This window comes from Talpa europaea (assembly GCF_964194135.1).
Source record: "Talpa europaea genome assembly, chromosome: 5".
NCBI lineage: Eukaryota > Metazoa > Chordata > Mammalia > Eulipotyphla > Talpidae > Talpa > Talpa europaea.
Window position 1 is genome coordinate 120,151,087 of NC_140071.1, and position 18,192 is coordinate 120,169,278.

At 45.2% G+C, this 18,192-nt stretch overlaps 1 protein-coding gene across 1 annotated transcript in view; it reads left to right on the forward strand.

Annotated features, from left to right (window-relative positions):
• Positions 1-4,636: 4,636 nt before the first annotated feature.
• The window catches only part of BEND4 (BEN domain containing 4), a gene marked incomplete at both ends in the record, with an annotated part of 31,103 nt that continues 17,547 nt past the window's right edge, over positions 4,637-18,192 (forward strand). The window contains 2 exons of the mRNA XM_084233196.1: positions 4,637-5,099; positions 14,085-14,651. Of these exons, the coding sequence (XP_084089322.1) occupies positions 4,637-5,099; positions 14,085-14,651 (1,030 nt within the window). The remainder of the gene's footprint in view (positions 5,100-14,084; positions 14,652-18,192) is intronic.

The following is an 18,192-nucleotide window of genomic DNA, read 5'->3' on the forward strand; positions in this document are numbered from 1 at the left end:
TACCATATTGAGACTTCTAGGTAAAAAGTAAATAGGCTGGGGCCGCCCTGGTGGCGCAAGGGGTTAAGCACAGTGCTATGAAGCTGTCCGCAGACTCTGCAACACAAGTTCGAGCCCCAGCCGGCCAGGGACTACCCACGTGGCGCAGCAGACCTCTCCTGACTTGCCCGCTGCTCTCCTCAAGCAGTGTATTTCAGTCAATCTGGCTGTACTGCTCCCCACTCTTTCTCTGGTGAATCCTATCACCCCCCTGCACCTCTGGCTACGCCCCAGCTCTTGTATGCATAAATAAATCTTTAAAAAAAAAAAAAAGCAACCAGACTGACTCAATTCCATAAAAGAAGACCCACTCTCTGATTTCTCCATAATGAGGGCTATGAAACAGCAGCAACAACCTCCTTATCAGTGATTAGCAAAGAAAAGGAAGGTCATGTGCTAAGTGTTATAAAGACCCCATGCTGTATTTTTTTTGGCAGCAGAATCCAGTCCATCAATTCCAAAGTTTCAAATAATCTAAACTTAGACTAGTTCAATGCTTCAGCCTTTAAAACTCCCTTATTCCTTGACCCTGGTGGAGTTCACCTTGGGACTGCCCCTAGTTTATAAACCCAAATCCTAACTAATAATCATTTTCTTGATTATATTACAGTTTGATTATTTCTAAGTCAAGTTACTAATTTATTTATTATCTGCCCACCCCAATTCCATAATAGTAGGATTTGTAATCTGTTTCCCTCTTTTGTCCCTCAGTGCTTAGAATGGGACCAAGCACATTGCAAGTACTCAATAAATATTTATTGAATAAATCCCTGGGTGGATGATGCTTCCAGAGGTAGCAAGGTCCCCATCAGTGGAGGTATTTAAGCATTTTTTTTTTTACAACCATTTGACAGTGTCATAGAAAAGCTGAGCATAGTCTCAGTCACAAGAATAAGCCATTTGTGTCCCTTCTAGGATGATGAATCTGATTCTCTAACCACCTGCCCTTTCTGCCATGCAATAGGAAAAGCAAAGGAGTATTCCTTAGTCATTTTCCACTAAGTGATAGTATGCACACCCCTGTTTCTGCTGCAATATCATCTCAGCATTAAAATGTTGAAGCTAATCAGACATTTAATTTCAAAGTGGAAGGTCATTATCTTGTCACAAAATTTTATTCCAATTACTTTTTTTTTCTATTATACGAAATGAATTAAAAGTAGCACAAAACATTGGGAGATCAAACAGTCAATCAGAAGCTCATTAAATATCATTGAAATTGGTGCAATAAAAAGCATTTCCCATGGCTGAGTTATTATTTAAAAGCTATATTCTGGATGGCTCAAGGAATTGACATGCTGCCAATCAAAAAAATCACCCTGTCCATAAATAGCCACTTGCCTTTTAAAAGTTCGCTATCTGCTTTTTTTGGTGGGGTTTGTGTGTATGTGTGTGTGTGTTTCGAGATAAGAGTAAATATCTAAAAAGATTTAAAGCATGGGTGTAATTACTATCCCATCAGCCCCTATGAGATCCTAAAAAGAAGATATCAGCAAAGACACTATCTGATAATTTAGAGTATAATTTACAGCAAGATGTTTACAAAGTGCAACCAGTGATTTTACAAACACTTCAATATATTGCATTCATGTACAGCACTCAGCTAACCAGAGTCTCAGGCAGAAAGAAGTGGTCAGTTTCAATTTTTTATTTTCTAAAGCATGATTATCACGCACTTGATTTTTCTATGGACTCAGATATAGGCAACTGATAGCGTAGGGATCTGAAAGCTGATCATTTTAAAATTTCTAGTATTTTTCCTCTAGGGGCCCTTTTTAAAAAACTATGCCACTAACTTTACCATTCAATTCTATAGAAATGACCAATTTCTGATGTACAGGATGGCAGGTACTTTTAGTTGGTAAAATATAACCACACAAGTACTGTTCCTGTTCCTAGTTTCTTAAGGTGTTTAAGGGATAAAGATATAAATTAAAAATACATAAGCAGAAGAGAAAGCTCCAGGTATAGGAAACCATTTCTTCAGAACAAAAAACTGAAGAACTTCTATACACACACACACACACACACACTCTCTCTCTCTCTCTCTCTTTCTCTCTCTCTCTCTCTCTCTCTCTCTCTCTCTCTCTCTCCCACCACCCTAATTTCTTTTCCAAAGCCAGGAGTTATTGGCAAATTATCTGGGAGTAAAGTGGGAGGGAAACATTTCAATGCAAAATTCAGAACTGCTTTATAGAAAGAAAAGTGTGGGGAGGTTTGTTATCATTTATTTCCTCCAGTATATCATTCAATTTCAGCTGTCTCACTCTCAGAAGAAGCACCCCCATTTCTCACTTATGTGCCTAAGAAACATCTCCCTGGCATCTCATTCTCTCTCCCTGTCTTTCACCAGCATTTCATTATTTCTTAACTGTCCCTCTCATGCCTGTCTCCTTTTTTCCTAGTGATCCACGTGTCCTCATTTAGCAGTTTTCAGAAGCCAGGGAGAAACGTTGCAAATAATGTTAAATATGATTAATATCTTGAATTCCTTGAAATATGACATGCATGAGTTACAATGAAACCTCTTTTATTTCCCCATGAAATGCTTTTGCATAATGAGAAAGAAAATGTCCTCTATGCCCTAATCAGCCCTGACAGTTCCTGGACTCCCAAATACTTTTATTTATGGCATTATTTATTTCATCTCTAATAAATGGAGGGGGGACCACAGTAGATATGAGGATGCTGCAGGAGAGGGGGAGATGATCTAGGGTAGAGGCACACAGAAGCTGAACCAAAGTCTGTAAGGTAGTGGGATCTGGGAAATGAAGCCCAAGAACCTGAACCCCTAGAAGAAAATGGGTTACGCTCCTAAGACTAACAGGAAATCTCTCAGAAAGGACTCTCACGGATACATTAAGGAGAAGCACCTATAATCCCACCCCGGAGAATAAAGATTAAAGGCTGGAAACCAAACTGGAAGGGAGAATGCTGGTATTGGAGATGCCCTAGGGCTGGGGTGACTTGTTCAGCATGGCTGGGAGAATCTAGGCCACTTCTTTAGACTGGAAGATATTGCTATCCGATGGAGACTCTTCTCCAAACCAGAGACTCTGCGTATCTTCCAGTCAGGTAGCCCCAAATGCATCAAGAAGCTGCCTAGGCATGCAGAGACTGAGAGCTCTCAGACGCTTCAGTCCTACAAGCGCATATACATATTGAATATATGTGAAATGACACTGTTGAAAGTACTTAATCATCCCAAAGGGACACCAGGTCATAGTTTTTTTTTTTTTCTCAATGGCACAGAAAGTCTCCTGGCTCTGAGAAGATGTAGGATTTGATTTCAAATTACACGGAATTCTCTCAACTCGGTTACATCCCTGAGTGTGTCTGCCTTTGAGAATTTCTACCAGAAGCCTCGTTCTGTTTCGTTTTTTTAAATTTATTCACTTATACATACAAGAACTGGGGTACAGGCCAGGGGTGTGGGAGGTGAGAGGATTCACCAGAGACAGAGTGGGGAGCAGAAGAGGCAGATTGACTGAAATACACTGCTGAGGGGAGCAGCAGGTGAGACAGGAGAGGTCTGCTGCGCCATGTGGGTTGCTCCCTGGCCAGCCGGGGCTCGAACTCGTGCTGCAGAGGCTGCTGGTTGCTTCACAGTGCGGTGCTCAACCTCCTGCGCCACCAGGGAGACCCAGCCTCGGTTTTTCTAATCCGCCGAATGGGGGAATGGCTGCCTTGCCCTCTAAGCGCCCCTAGGGGGAACTAACCAAGTAATTTGAAATCCCGACGCGGTGCGCGCTCTTACGTCCAACACAAGCTCCAAGCCACGAGGTGGGCGAGAGTTGGGCCCCTCGGGCGCGCAAATGCGGCTCAGCGGCCTGAGTCAAGACCCTCGAGAAAATCTCCTCAGAAAACTGGGTGCGCCATTCCCGATCACCAGAGGAACCGGCGACACCTCCCCGGGCACAGCCGCCCTCCGGCCACCCTGCCCCGCCGCTCCGCGCAGCCTCGAGAGTTTGAGGTCAGTCAGGGGGCGCCGGGAGCACATTTCTGGGCTCCGCCCCCAGCAACCCGAGCCTCAACTCCTCGTCGGGTGCTCCGAAGTCTCGTCCCGGCCGCAGCTGGGGTCCCCCCTCTTCCACCTGTAACCAGGGCGCCGTCCAGGTCTGGCTCTCCCCTTCTCCGTCCCCCCTCCCCGGCCCCGACCCCAAGCCCCCTGCCCACCCCGAGCCCCAAACCCCAACCCCCCCACCGCGCCCCCGTCCCCGTCCCCGTCGGAGGCGCGCACCCCGACCGGCGCCCCGGCGGGCGGTGGCGGCCCAGGCCCCGCCCCCGCCCCCATTATCATTAGCAGCTATTACCCTAAACACTTGCTCTTTACCTCCTTTCTCCCTCCAGGCATTGGCGCGGCGGCCTGTCAATCAGCGCTCGGGCGGCAGCCCCCCGCGCGGGGGCTCGGCGATGCCAGCCTCGGCGACAGGCGGCAGTGGCGGCGTTGGCGGCGGCCGCGGCTCGGGCTCTCGCGCTCCCGGCGGCGCGCTCGGGGGCACAGCCGGCGGGCGGGCGGCCGCGGCCCCCTCGGAGCCCGGCGCCCGGCGGGGCGGGGGCGCGCGAGCGGGCGCGGGCCCGGGCCGCGGGGCGCAGGATGGAGGAGGAGATGCAGCCCGCGGAGGAGGGGCCCAGCGTCCCCAAAATCTACAAGCAGCGCAGCCCCTACAGCGTCCTCAAGACGTTCCCCGGCAAGCGCCCCGCGCTGGCCAAGCGCTACGACAGACCCACCCTGGTGGAGCTGCCGCACGTCCGGCCGCCCCCGCCGCCCTTCGCGCCGCTCGCCGCCGGCCCCATCAGCAGCAGCGAGCCGCCGCCGCTCCCGGCGCCGAGCTCCTACCCCCCCGGGCCCGGCCGGGCCGCCGCGTCCTCCTCGTCACCGTCGTGCGCGCCCGCCGCGCCCCCGGGCCCCCTGAGGACCCCGGCGCCGCCGCCCGCGGGCCCCGCCGCGTCGTCGTCCTCGTCTTTCGCCGCCGTCGTGAGGTACGGCCCGGGCCCGGCGGCGGCCGCGGGGAGCAGCAGCGCCGGCGGCGACGGCGCCGGCGTGGAGCTCAGCGCAGGTACCAACTCGGGCGCAACTTTCCTGCCCGCCGCGGCCGGGGCGCGCGGGGGGCCCGGGCGGGAGGCGCCGGCGCGGGCGGGCGGGCGCGCGCGCGCCTCGGGGAGAGGGGCGGGCGGCTGAGGGGGCGTCGGGGCGCACCCCCGAGGCCTTCGCGCGCCGCCGGCAACTTCTCCGGGCGGCGCCGCCCCGCCGCGGCCGGGCTTCCGACGGCGCGCGCCGCCTAACAGGTGGCTCCGGCGCGCGGGCCCCGGGGGTGCGGCCCGGAGCTGGGGGGCAGCCGGTGCGCGGGGGTGGGGGACACGCACGCCCTAGTGGGGCTGCGCCCCGAGGCGCCTGGCGGGGCTGCGCTCTGGCGGCTCTCGGGGACACCCCCGAGAAGTGGAAGGAAAAAGTGAAGCCGGAGAGGGCCAAGGGGTCCCCTTGGCCCTCTCCGGCTTCACTTTTTCCTTCCACTTCTCGCCATCGCCCGGTTGCCTCCATTTGTCTGGCTTCCCGCTACTTGCTCTCCGCGCCTGTCGTCTCGCCCCTCTCTGGTGCACTCGCGCCCGCTCGCGCCGCACGCGTCTGGCTCTCGGGCTCTGTTTGCTTTTTCTGTCGCTGGCGTTTCTCCTGCGCGCTCTGTCTCTGCGGCTTTCTCTCTGCCCGCCCTGCCCCTCGCACCCCAGAGTCCCAGCTCGTGGGGAGCAGACACCGGGCTTCTCTGCCCGGCCGCGCGGGCGGTGTCTGGGTCTCGCCCCTGCGGCCGTCTTCAGGGAAGGAGACCTCACCAGCCCCCAGCTCCCCGCACCCCAGAGCGCAGCGTGGCGTGGGACCCACCGCCCATGCCCACCCCAGCTGGGAAGACCCTGCTGCACCGCCGGGTCCCGAGCCGACCGAGCTGCTGGGCCCGGGCCCTGCAGAAGGGTCTCTGGGGAGTTACCACCCGGGGGTACCTTGGAGACCCGGAAAGAAAAGGCACGTCGTCTGCCCGGCGGCAGGGAGGGAGGTGGGCCGTGGAGACCCCCGGGCCTGCACCTCGGGGCCCTCCCCGCGCCCTGAGCACACGCGAGCCCGCACGTCAAAGCTAAAAGTTCCTTTTCAGGTCTTCCCTGGCACTCTGGAGCCCCCCGAATTCTATATGTCAGTGAACAGAACCCAAGGCTTTTTTCCTAATCAGAATAAGAGCATTGTCTCCAAATGAGTTCTAGATGCCTACGCTAATGTTCGGTTGTTTGTCAATATTTTGACACATGAAGGATTGGTTTTCAGAAAGAAAATCTAATTGCAGGTTATAGTGAAGACTCGTTCTGTCGCACGCCTGCCTGGCTGGTTGGGAGATGCTGGAAGGTTTTGAGTGGGGTTCTTATTTGAGTGTCCTTATTGTTTGTGGGTCTGTTGTTTTTGTAGTTGCTCTGGGTCCAATGTTCTATTGTGTCTTTATATTCATTGTGAGGCTACTTCCATTTTTCTTTTGCCACTTCATTTTTCTTCTGATGTTCTCCCTTCGAAATGAGGTTTTCATTCTTTCTGGGTTTGAGGTCTTATTTCTTTCCTTGCTCTATCTTGTTCATGCCCATGTTTATTGCCCAGCTCTGCTTTGTCTTTTTTTATTTTCCTCTTGTTTTTCAGAAGTTTGGATCCTTTTCCCACTTTCTGTATTTTGCATGCTCCTTTGCGGGGCTGGAGTTCCACCTTATTCATTGGGGTTCTCTGTGTTTGCCCAGTTCACTCACTCTAATCTTGTTTTTTCTTCTCAGGCTTTGTTGACTGCCTTTTAATCTTTTACTTCCCTATAGGCACTGTAAGTCTGTCATTTCTCATTTCCATGTTTGCCTTGCTTTTTTCTGCTGCTTTTCTAGTATTTTTTCTTTTTTCTGCATCAGTCACTTCTGACCCCTTTCCATGACCTCTTCTACTCTGATAATACCCCTGTTGTTTTTGGTTCATAAGGAGTTTATTTTTTTCTTTACCTTATTCTAAATGTTCTTTTTCAGTGTTTTTTTTTTTTTTTTCTTTCTAATCTTCTATTCAGTTTGTCTCTGCCTCAGGTAGAAATCACAACGTTGGTGAATCTCAAGGAATAAAAAAGGGTTTTGCTTACTTCCTTTTCTTCTCAAGGATTCTTTTCATTTAAGAGAGGTCATAGAGAGGTAAGCTTGGTAGCACGGAGGATAGGATGCTATGTGCTTGTTGGAAAGATGGGAATGGATGGTGGGTTCCTTCCATGCAGCAGAGAAAAATCCTGGTCCACCACCTTTTACCCCCACCCCATCCCACCCCCCCGAAAAAAAGGTCATAGCTAGAACCTTGAATTGTGGTCATAATATTAATAATTGATGGACAAAGCCATCTCTTAACAGGCATAGTGATGTGAGTGGCCATCAGAGGGACAGTCACCTGAAGAGCTGATTGGTTCATTGAGGAGCCAGTGGTTCCACTTTGAACCAATGAGCTTGTGCGCACAGGCTGCCGGCCATTTCAGCATACTGGGTGGGGGTGGTGATTTGCTTGTTGCACCCTCACAAAAGTGTTATTGAAATGTCTCAGCTTGCCTTGTAAACTGAAAATAGTCAAAACATTGATGTGATGAAATGAGTCAAGGATAGGAGGGAGCTAACTGTCCAGAGTAAATGCAGTGAAAAGATGAAAGGATTTAAGTGAACATTATTTGCCATTAAGGGCCATAAACGATTGAGACAAGAAATATGTGATTAAAAATAGATTTTTTCAGCATTCTTATAAAATCTCATGAAGAGTATAATTTTCCTTAAAAGGGGTAATATACCATGGTTTTAAAAGCATATTTTTCCTCTGTGGGAGGCTTAGAGTTAAAACCCACGTAGATCTTGATATGCAGCCTAAATTTGGCATCAGGAAATGGGAAATTGCATCTTTAAGCAGAGTACAATCAAAAATGAATTACAATAAATCCTATATAATTGCATAGGTCATTCTCTTTAATGAGATTTTATTAACCTGACTGTCAAGCTTTTGAGTCAGGCAGATATTTTATCTTCTTCAACTGATAAAAGTGTCAGCTATAAACCACCATATAAATATTCATAAATCTACACATCTGTGGCAGCCTATCAGCATCATTCTTTTGGACATTAAAAGCATTCTAATTACTTTCTGTCTAGCAGAGCTGAAATGCTGCCTGTTATAGTATGTGCTTGGCAGGCATGATTGCTTTTGTTTGCCATCACAAATAGCAGCATCCTATTTTATATACCGATGGTCCAGAAAATATTCAAGGATTGACTGAGCAGGATGAATATTAGGAAGCACCATCTGGTTTTGATAGCACCGAGTATATTAACTCATCTGTTAATTTTTGACACATCATTGATTTATTTATTTAGAAAAATTGCATCCTGTTTTGCTGTGTTGATGTTTGCCATTATGAAAAAAAATTGGATGGCATTTTTTTTAAAAGACATAGTTCATTGATTTAAGACAAGAGTAATGCTTCCAAAGATGCTTTCATTTTCTAACTTCTGTTTTCTATGCCATGAAGTCTTCTCACTAAAAAGATGCTATATTAATGTTTTGAGGAAATCATCTATTTTGAACTACTTGAAAATCCTCTTAGTAGATAAAATATACGGGTACATGATAGTAGGTCACAGAAAAAAATTTTTTTTGCTTCTGCATTTTTAATATTAATATATTTCACCCTTCACTGGGCTAAAATCAAAAGGTTACCACTAATCTCGACTACTGTGATCTCCCTCGTAGAAGCAGAATACTCTTGGGGATATGCTGTGATGGGCAAATTCCATTCAAGGCTTTACTTACAAAGAAGGATGTTAGAGTAGGGAGCCAGTGTTTGATTGCCGAGTTCCCATCCCTTTTCCTATTCATTTATCAGATTTAGGATGGATTAAATTCACACGAATTTCAAGAAATGAATTTTTTAATTAAAAAAATAATCATGGGTTCAGATTTTGGAATCGGAAAAGGCACAATTTGTTGCATGATGTTATCTCCCAGTAGACTACACCATAAAGCAAAATAAATTAGAGGTGTGCATGTTTAAGAGTACTCTGTGATTGTGATTTATTAACATTTTCTGGTGTTCAATTTTTGAGAAGTTTAAGGAAAAAGTAGACACTTTTAAAGTACCTTTGTAAACTGTCGACTTCGTACTTCCCTGCCATCAGTTGAGTAGAGCAGTCTGTGACTAGGAGAAAAAAAAAACAGTTTAAAAAAATTTCAAAATACATGTTCACACTTTGCTCAATTAAGAATCATGGATCAGTGACCATTCAATTGTGTTCACATGAAAACAGAACTTTTCTCCATTTCATAGCGATAATGGGCAAAGCACAGTACTTGCATTTCTAATTATATTCTGTCTGAAGAGCTAAAATATTGCTGGCTGCAATATGTACTAAGTGGAAAGATTTGCTTTTTTCCACCAAGTATAATAGTCATATTTTTCATCACACTCTTCAATGTATTGATGTTAAATTACTATTCACATATTTTAAGGTACTAGAAAAGCGAGAAATTCAACTTTGAGTTGTTATTTTAATGTATCAATTCTGAGGACAAATTCCAAATGAAGCATTTAAAAAAAAAAAAAACTTCACACAAGCAATGTTTTATGATGGTAGCTAGCCTCTGATATTCTGAATGCACTTTAATACATTATCTTCATAACATAGTATATTGCATAATTATTTTTCTTAGCATATTATGAGTTTATCCTTCAATTAAGAAAATAAATCATACTTGTCCCTAAGTCAGATTCCTCCCCCCTTAAAATCTATACTCTAATGTGATTTATCAATATGATTAACACTACTGAGTGTATTTTAGGACATTGAATGAATACATTCAAGCAGGTCTTTCTAGACAATTCTGTTTTAGACTTTTCTTTCATATTTTGTTCCTTTCATCAAGGTTATGTTAAAGGACTACAAGCTGTAAATCAATTGGGACTATGCTGATTAAAATGCAACCAGTAAATACAACTTCAGGTCTAGAATGGGATTATAGGATTAAAATGAATGAAAACTGCTAGTGAGCTAGAATTGAAAATTCCCAATCAATATCATCCTTTGATTTTACTAATAAAAGAACAAAAACCCGGAAGTAGGGAAATGACAGTGTAACATGTAACCCTCCCCCATTTGTATGGTTCAGCCATTTACTTTCTTGTTTATTTGGTTTTGGTCATTGTAAAGAAATGAGGACCTAGTATTTGAGGTCTTCTGAAATTTTGAATTAAATCATGAGCTCAGTTCTTCCCCACCCTCCACCCCAGCTGAGGGCGGAGCTCTCATCAGTTCCAGTGTTTGGTGTGTGAAAGATAGCCATATTGCTGCTTCTCCAGGATAGTAAGTAGACCTTACTTTGGCTGTTTCTTCAATCAACTTCCCATCAATCATTTCTAGCCTGAAACTATACCTGGCATCTGGCTTTTTTCTTTGCACTTAGTTGTGCAAAAAAATTAGCCAATGCCTGACAATTGTGGGATTTGTGACTAGAGCATAAACGTATGCTATAGCTCTAAGTAATTATAAAAGGTATGAATAAAGTATTCAATAAGTGTGTTTGATCCACTCACCCTGACAAATATAATTTTGTAATAACCAGATCTGACTTAAGAGTTTTCAGCCAGCCCTTGACCTTCTCTTCCCATCCCTCTGTCTTCCACCAGGAGGGAGCTCACATACATTCACACATACAGATAAATGCCCGCATCCAAGCTTCTAAACTCTGGCACCAGAGTCTGTCTTTGGGAGAGAATGGCTCAGGAAAGAGAACATCACAGGCCCTGAAAGCAGTTTAAGGAAGGAATTCCTGGATCTTGGGTGCCTAACTGTGGGGAGAGAGGAGGTTATGTACCTGAATGTGGGAGAGATGGACTGGAGAGGAGATGATGTCAAGGCAGGGGCTATCCTGCCTATGTCGTAGCATGACCCTAAGTGTGAATGAAGAAGCACTATTCCAAGAAAATAAACCTGTGGACTGTCAGCCTGCCTAGAGTTGTATTGCCAACCTCACCTCAGCCAAGCAAATCTGAAATGCTCTAAATTAAGATTCTCTGCTTATTTGCAAGTGCTCCACATGGGGGCCTCCCTGATGGTGCAAGGGATTAAATTTCTGCGCTATGAAGCTATACGCAACCAATGCAGCACAAGTCCGATCCCTCTCCAGGGAGCTAACCCACATGGCGCAGAGGCAGACCTCTCCTGTCTGGCCCGCTGCTCCCCTCAGCAATGTATTTCAGTAGATCCACCTGTTCTTTCCCCATTCTGTCTCTGGTAAATCCTCTCAACCCCCCACACCTCTGGCCTGTACCCCAGCTCTTGTATGCATAAATAAATAAATCTTAAAAAGAAAGAGAGAGAGCCCCATATGTATTCAGCAAGTATTTCTTGCGGTACTGTCCTGGCCCCAAACTCCAGTGCACTAAAACCCAGTGGCCTCATATAATGAGGCCTCCTTTAATCTGAACTGGAGAGATGTGACTCTGTTCTCAATGGTGATTTTTTAGAGGGATTTAGAAAAGGTAACATTTTATAGATTTGGGCAATGTGAGGGATGGTTTCTGTGTGTGCCTGACTGTGCTCCGGGCTTTAAGGATGTACTCTTTTTAAATTTTTGAAAGGCAGGACTTGGGCCCTCTTCCCAATATCTTTAGTACTTCATGAAAGAAGAAAAAAAACAACACAGTGGGGCCTCCCCGGTGGCGCAGCGGTTGAGGGCTGGGTTGCGAAGCTGCCCACGGCCTCTGCGGTGCCAGTTCGATCCCCGGCTGCTCCCCGGTCACCGGAGGAGGGTCCCACACGGCACGCAGACCTCTCCTGCCGCCCGCTGCTCCCCTCAGCAGTGTACTTCGGTCCTTCTGCCTGCTCTGCTCCCCTCTCTGGCTCTGGCTCTGGTGAATTCTCTCACCCTCCCGCGCTTCTGACTGTACCCAGTGCTTGTATAAATAAATCTTTAAAAAAAAAAACAGTGACTGAATAAGTGTAACAGGGTGGTCCCCAGGAAAGGGGGAGGTTCCAGGTTCTCTGCCCCACCCAAGGAAGGGTGGAGCTGAGCAGGAAGAGGAGAAGCTGCAGAAGAGACTGAGGAAGGAGGCAGGATGGAGCCTACAGACACGTGAAGAAGCTGCGCTTGTCTTTTGGTCGTGGACTGGGTGACACAGATGTGGGTGAGACCTGTGGGGAGGTGACAATGGCAGCTTTTATCTTGATGTTGATTTTGCTCTTTTTCTTCCGCGCTTGTCCGGTTGTTTGTGACCCTTTTCTGTGTGTCCCCACTGGAAGATGCTTTAGACTTGTAGCAGGCTTTGGGGCCTTGTTCTGGGCCGATCCCATATGGATGGACTTTTACCCACGAGGGGACGGGTAACTTTGGGTGCTTCGTTTAGAAACTAGACTCTTTGCCTTACCTGTATTGTTTCCTAGTTTTATTAAAGATCCTTCCCATTAGTCTCATGTGTTTTGTGTTGATGCGGCGGATGGCAGAACCCATTTAGAATAGGCAGGTTTGCGGGGTTTGGGCTGCCCCTCTCCCTGTCCTATAACAGAAGTACTACATAAAGGTTTCTGAAGAAAGGTTGCACTATCTATACATCCTGAATTATCTGGAAAAGTTGAATTTTTGTAGCTATTCCAGTTCGTTGTCTGCATACAAGCCCTCGAGCATCTCAGGGTTTTTTTGGTGGGTTTTTTTGGTGGGTTGTGGGGTTTTTTTGTGGGTTTTTTTTTTTTCCATTTTAAAATTGTTTCTCCCCCATCCCAAGAGAAATACAGTAGTTATTGACATATAAAATCTACAGTATTTTCTTCATCGTCTTTATCCGGGGGTAGCGGGGAGAGGAAATGAGAGGCATCCTCATACCACTACTTAAGCCCTAAAAAGTACTTCTGTATTTATACAAGGCCCACTCTAGGTGTGGTCAGGAAAGAAGGGAATCTGCACTATGATGTTTACTTTTAGGGTGAATTTTCAAGGCCCTTAGACCATTTGCAATCCCATTTTGGGTTTTTTGATTTGTTGTTTTTTTGTGTGTGTGGTTTTTTTTTTTGTGGGACCCTCGCTGGTGGCTGGGGATCGAACTGGCGCTACAGAGGCTGCGGGCAGCCTCGCAACCCAGCGCTCAACCAATGCGCCACCAGGGGAGGCCCCTTTTTTGGTTTGTTTTTGCAGTGAATTTTTGCTTTTCACTGTTTGACAGTTAATATGCTTTGGCATTTGCGTCTGTGAACTGACTGATACTCTTAGTACATCACCATTTTAGGAACTTTGGAAAACCACTAAAGAGGCTCTAAGCAGCAGCACTGCTGCTTTTCATATGATACTGACATGGATGAACCTATACATTGAGTAGAAATCCAAAGTAGCCGATAATTGAGAATAGTGAACACAGATGTTAGTTAACGCAGAGTTTTGCTTTGGGGTTCATCATCATTTGCCTTACAGGCCCACTCTGTTTTACCTTAGATGTCTAGTGAGCTCTTCAAAAAGACTTATCTCTCTTCTCCAGTTTGCATCTGGGAGCAACGTACTCTCACTCTCGGCAGGGATTGTATCAGCTGATTAATAGCAAGGGCATGAGGGCACTCCAGAAATAGAAGTAATGATTGCTGTAAGCCCGCCTATCAATGAGGAATTGAGTCTGCTGTGGCTGGCTCGATTCATTAGAGTAAGGATATTAATGAAGCCAAAGGTGTGAGTTCAGACCTGTGCAGTCCAGTTATTGCCATCGAGAGGGAAATCTCTATGAGGTCCCCAAAGTCACAGACCAGTCCTTTCCCAGAGGAAAGGGCTGGGGGTGGGGGTGGGGGGTCATTCAACAGGCATCCCAGCAGTCATAGAACAATAGAAAGCTATAAATCCTATTAAAAGCAAGTTCACCATGTCACTTTGGTTTGTAACAGATTAAGAATATATAGTCTTAACATTTTTGAATGTTGCACTCAAAATAGAGGACCTTACTTGTTTTTGACGTTCAGTCTCTGATGTTTCTTTTCATGTGTTTCAGAGAGTCGGATGATCTTGGATGCTTTTGCCCAACAATGCAGCCGCGTCCTTAACCTCTTAAACTGTGGAGGAAAACTTCTGGACTCCAACCATTCTCAGTCCATGATTTCTTGCGTAAAACAGGAAGGTTCAAGTTATACTGAAAGACAAGACCAGTGTCACATTGGGAAAGGCGTCCACAGTCAGACCTCAGACAATGTTGACATAGAGATGCAATATATGCAAAGGAAACAACAGACTTCTGCCTTTTTGAGAGTTTTCACTGACTCCCTACAAAATTACCTGCTCTCGGGGAGCTTTCCAACACCAAACCCCTCTTCAGTCAATGAGTATGGCCACCTGGCTGATGTGGATCCTCTGTCAACCTCCCCAGTTCATACATTAGGTGGCTGGACCTCCCCAGCAACATCTGAATCCCACGGCCACCCATCCTCTTCGACACTGCCTGAGGAAGAAGAGGAGGAGGAAGAAGAAGGCTATTGTCCTCGATGCCAAGAGCTGGAGCAGGAGGTTATTTCATTGCAACAAGAAAATGAAGAGCTCAGAAGGAAATTAGAGAGTGTCCCAGGTAACCTGCCATGTTTTTTATAAGCCAGTTTATAACTCATTCTGTTATCTTGTATGCGTGTATGATGGGGTTCTGATATTGGGGTTCAGTGAGTGGAATCCTTGGTTTCCCTCTGAGAAAGGTTTTGGCAGATTCTCATTTAGCAGCACACAATGAGTTTAGTATGGGAAAAGATGTTTGCATAGACACAAACAGGCAAAAGCTGCAATAAAGAGGGCAGGCTTATTAATAAAAAAGAGGCACCTATATAGACACAGGTGGGCAGAGAGCTTTATTTGAAAGGGGCAGGTTTATTAAGAGACACCTGCACAGCAGGCAGGCTTCATTCAAGATCTGTGTTTTGCCAGATCAAGGGGTATCTTTATATAGTATTCTCTTGGGGCATTCATTCGTTTGTGGAATCTATCAGTTTTGAATCTGATTGGGTTAATCTTTAAGGACTTGGGTTTCTTTGTAGTGACCCTTCCATAACACATTTTCCATAGAAGGCTTAATGAATCATCAGTCATTTCTACCTCTAGTTTCTGGCCTTGTGAAGCTTCCATTCTAAGTTTTCTTTGATAAGTTTCTGTCATGTACATATTCATGCATTTATAGTAAATGTTTGTTTGGGGCCAGTGTTGTAGAAAAAAGTTGGGGAAAACAGTCATGCACAAGATGCCCTTAGCTTACCAGTGCCAAAATGAAGTTTCAGGATGAGCCACTGTCTATGTTTAAGCATCTAGGTCTTCTTGGGCATATGCCTAAAAAACAAAGTTCTATTAAAAATTTCTCTCGGGCCTCCCCTGGTGGCGCAGCGGTTGAGCGCTGGGCTGCCAGGCTGCCCACAGCCTCTGCAGCTCTGGTTAGCGCCGGTTCGTTCCCCGGTGAGGGTCCCACAAAAAAAAAAAAAAAAAATTTCTTTTTCAATATGAAAGTGACTCCTAGATGTGGTGCAGTAAGAGATTGAGTGCTCTGAGTCTGAATTGTGTTCCCAAACTGATTCTGTTCCTTTAAAATGGCTTTTGTATTTTTAGAGACTTTGATATATGTGCTTTATTATTCAGTGATAGAAATTAAAATAAAATGATACCTTCAGAGGCAGGACTGGAGTAGTGCTGAACAAATGATCTGTTGTAGCTATTGTATTCCATTAATTTCTCACCTTTCTTGTTAAGTTTCAATAGGCATCATCTCTTTTTAGCATGCAAACTTCTCCTTAAAGTTAATAAGCAATTGTAAACAAAAAGAAATAGATCAAAGACAGACCAGTAATTAAGCTGATTCCAAACTATTTGTGCCCCTGGCTAAACATGAGGCATTTCCTGCCTCTTGGAGACACAAGATTTGTAGAGTAATGAACTCATCTTTATGGCAAGATCTTCCCTGGGTTGCTAAGCCATTTTTTTTTTTATTTGGAAAGGTACTGACTTTGCGACATCTTTGAATTCATTTCTGGTTTTCAAAGGTATTAAGATCATTAGCTAGAACAACATCTTCAAACTTTTTACTTTTTACCAGTCCACTGGTAAAAATTTTTGATCGTGTTGTCATCAGTGCATTTATCTATTGGTCAATTACATACATGTTGTACTATACTAATACATTATGTCCCAAACAAAACATACATGAAAAATTAAAAATTTTAAGGCTGATACACATTTAAAGTAGAAATTAGGATCTTTTCTTACTGTTTTTGCACCACCCAGTTTGGCAACTGTTCTAAAAAAGAAATATTGAAGGAAGTTATTCACTTATTAGTGCACTTAGAGAGTAAAAACAAATGTTAAGAATTGCCAGATCAGATGTTTATTTTCCTTCTATCCTTTCATTTAAAAATGAATTCCCCAAATAGAACTGAGTTTGGTTCAGAATATTTTGGAATTTAGATTTAGTGTGATCTCATGGGGGAGAAGAAAGTAGTGAAGTAAATCCATCCCCCTTTTTTTGCACGGGAGCCCTGGGGTAAGAGGCAAACGCTAGGTGTCTCCCAAACAAATAGGCTCTGACTGGAGGACAGAGCCTGGGTAGGAACTGGGTGAATGCAGTAGAACCAGAGTGCTTGCGGGCTTCGTCAGGTCTGAGAATGTGGGTGCAACTAATAAACTGGGATTTTACAACTTTCACAGTCCCATACATTATGGTCAATTAACTATGAATTTTATCACCAGTGGAATATTTTATCTTATTCCCCATCCTCATCTCTCATAGGAGAGGAAGCAGTTGGTTACAGAGATCAGCCAACTATGCATACTTACATCAGTTTTTCCGATTGTGGGTAAGAGTTTCATTGTACAGGGAAGTCAGTAACACAGATGTCCAGAGCATTGTTGTCTAATTCCTCATCCTAAATATTTGGCGTGGCAGCCTTCTGTCCTTGGTACCAAGCAAATTTGGGGTTTAATCCATCTCCCGTTTTCTTAAATCTGTACCAGGTAAAATATCTGTGTCAGTGATAATTCACCACTGGCCCTCTATTCCCCAGAAAGACGAAAGTGCTGCAATTTCTTGACTCCTCTTGCTGCCCAGACATTGAATAACACTGGCTATAAAATTAAGCTACTGTTTACCATTCTTACTGCAAATATGCCAGCCCTGTTTACAACCCCATCTGTGAGCTTGAACTACTAACAGCACATGGAGAGTTATGATTACTTTAAATAATCCACATTGAAATCCAACTGTATAGGTAGAAATCAGTTGACAATTGTGAATAGAAAAAACAGTGCAAAGTTCAGGAACCGTGAGCTTATTTGTGATTACTTATCATATCTCCTCATTTCTCAGGACACCTTCATAATGGGCATCAGGTTGAAAGGGTCCTTTGGGGATGAAAACTTAAACCAAAGGGAAATGTTACCATCTTCTTGCCCTCACCTTTTGGTTAAATAAATCAGACTGAATGATCACCCAAGAATCCACTTTTCACTCTTAGCTGTGAGTGTTGGAGAGATAGGAAATGTTTTTAGATACCCCTTTAAAGAAAAGGACAATAAATAATATACTGGCTGTGCACGTAACAGTATTTTGTAAGTGGTAGCTCCCCTATTGATTTTCCCTAAAGAGTTGATTTTCCTTAAGCAGTTGCTGTTTCCTGCTTGCCCCAGTTGGTCTCTGTTGTCCTTACAGGCCAGTCCATTTCCCTGGATAAACCTAGGGATTTCTTCTCCTAGACTCTATCCTTATCTTATAGGTTCAGTCTTTTTACAGCAAAGCAGGATGGATGATTACAAAGGAGAAAGTAGTATTCAGCAGTTAGCAGAGGAAATAAGGTTAACAAGAAGTTGGGGCATCTGCCACAGATCAGGGCCAAGACAGTGTACCCCAGGCACTTCTGTGCCACTCCAGAGTCATGCTTTTGAGCAGTGCTGAGATTCTTGTTTCACTTGTTCACCTGGAATAAAGCACTTATGTCTGAGAACAGTTCTTGAAGTGAGAGTTCATAAGAAATGAGCCTCTTAGTCTGCAGGGAAAAATGATTTCACTTGGGCAGCTATAAAAGGGGCAAAGGAAAGTGTTAGACCTTATCAAAAAGAGAGAGGTATGTTGTTTTCCATGCCCC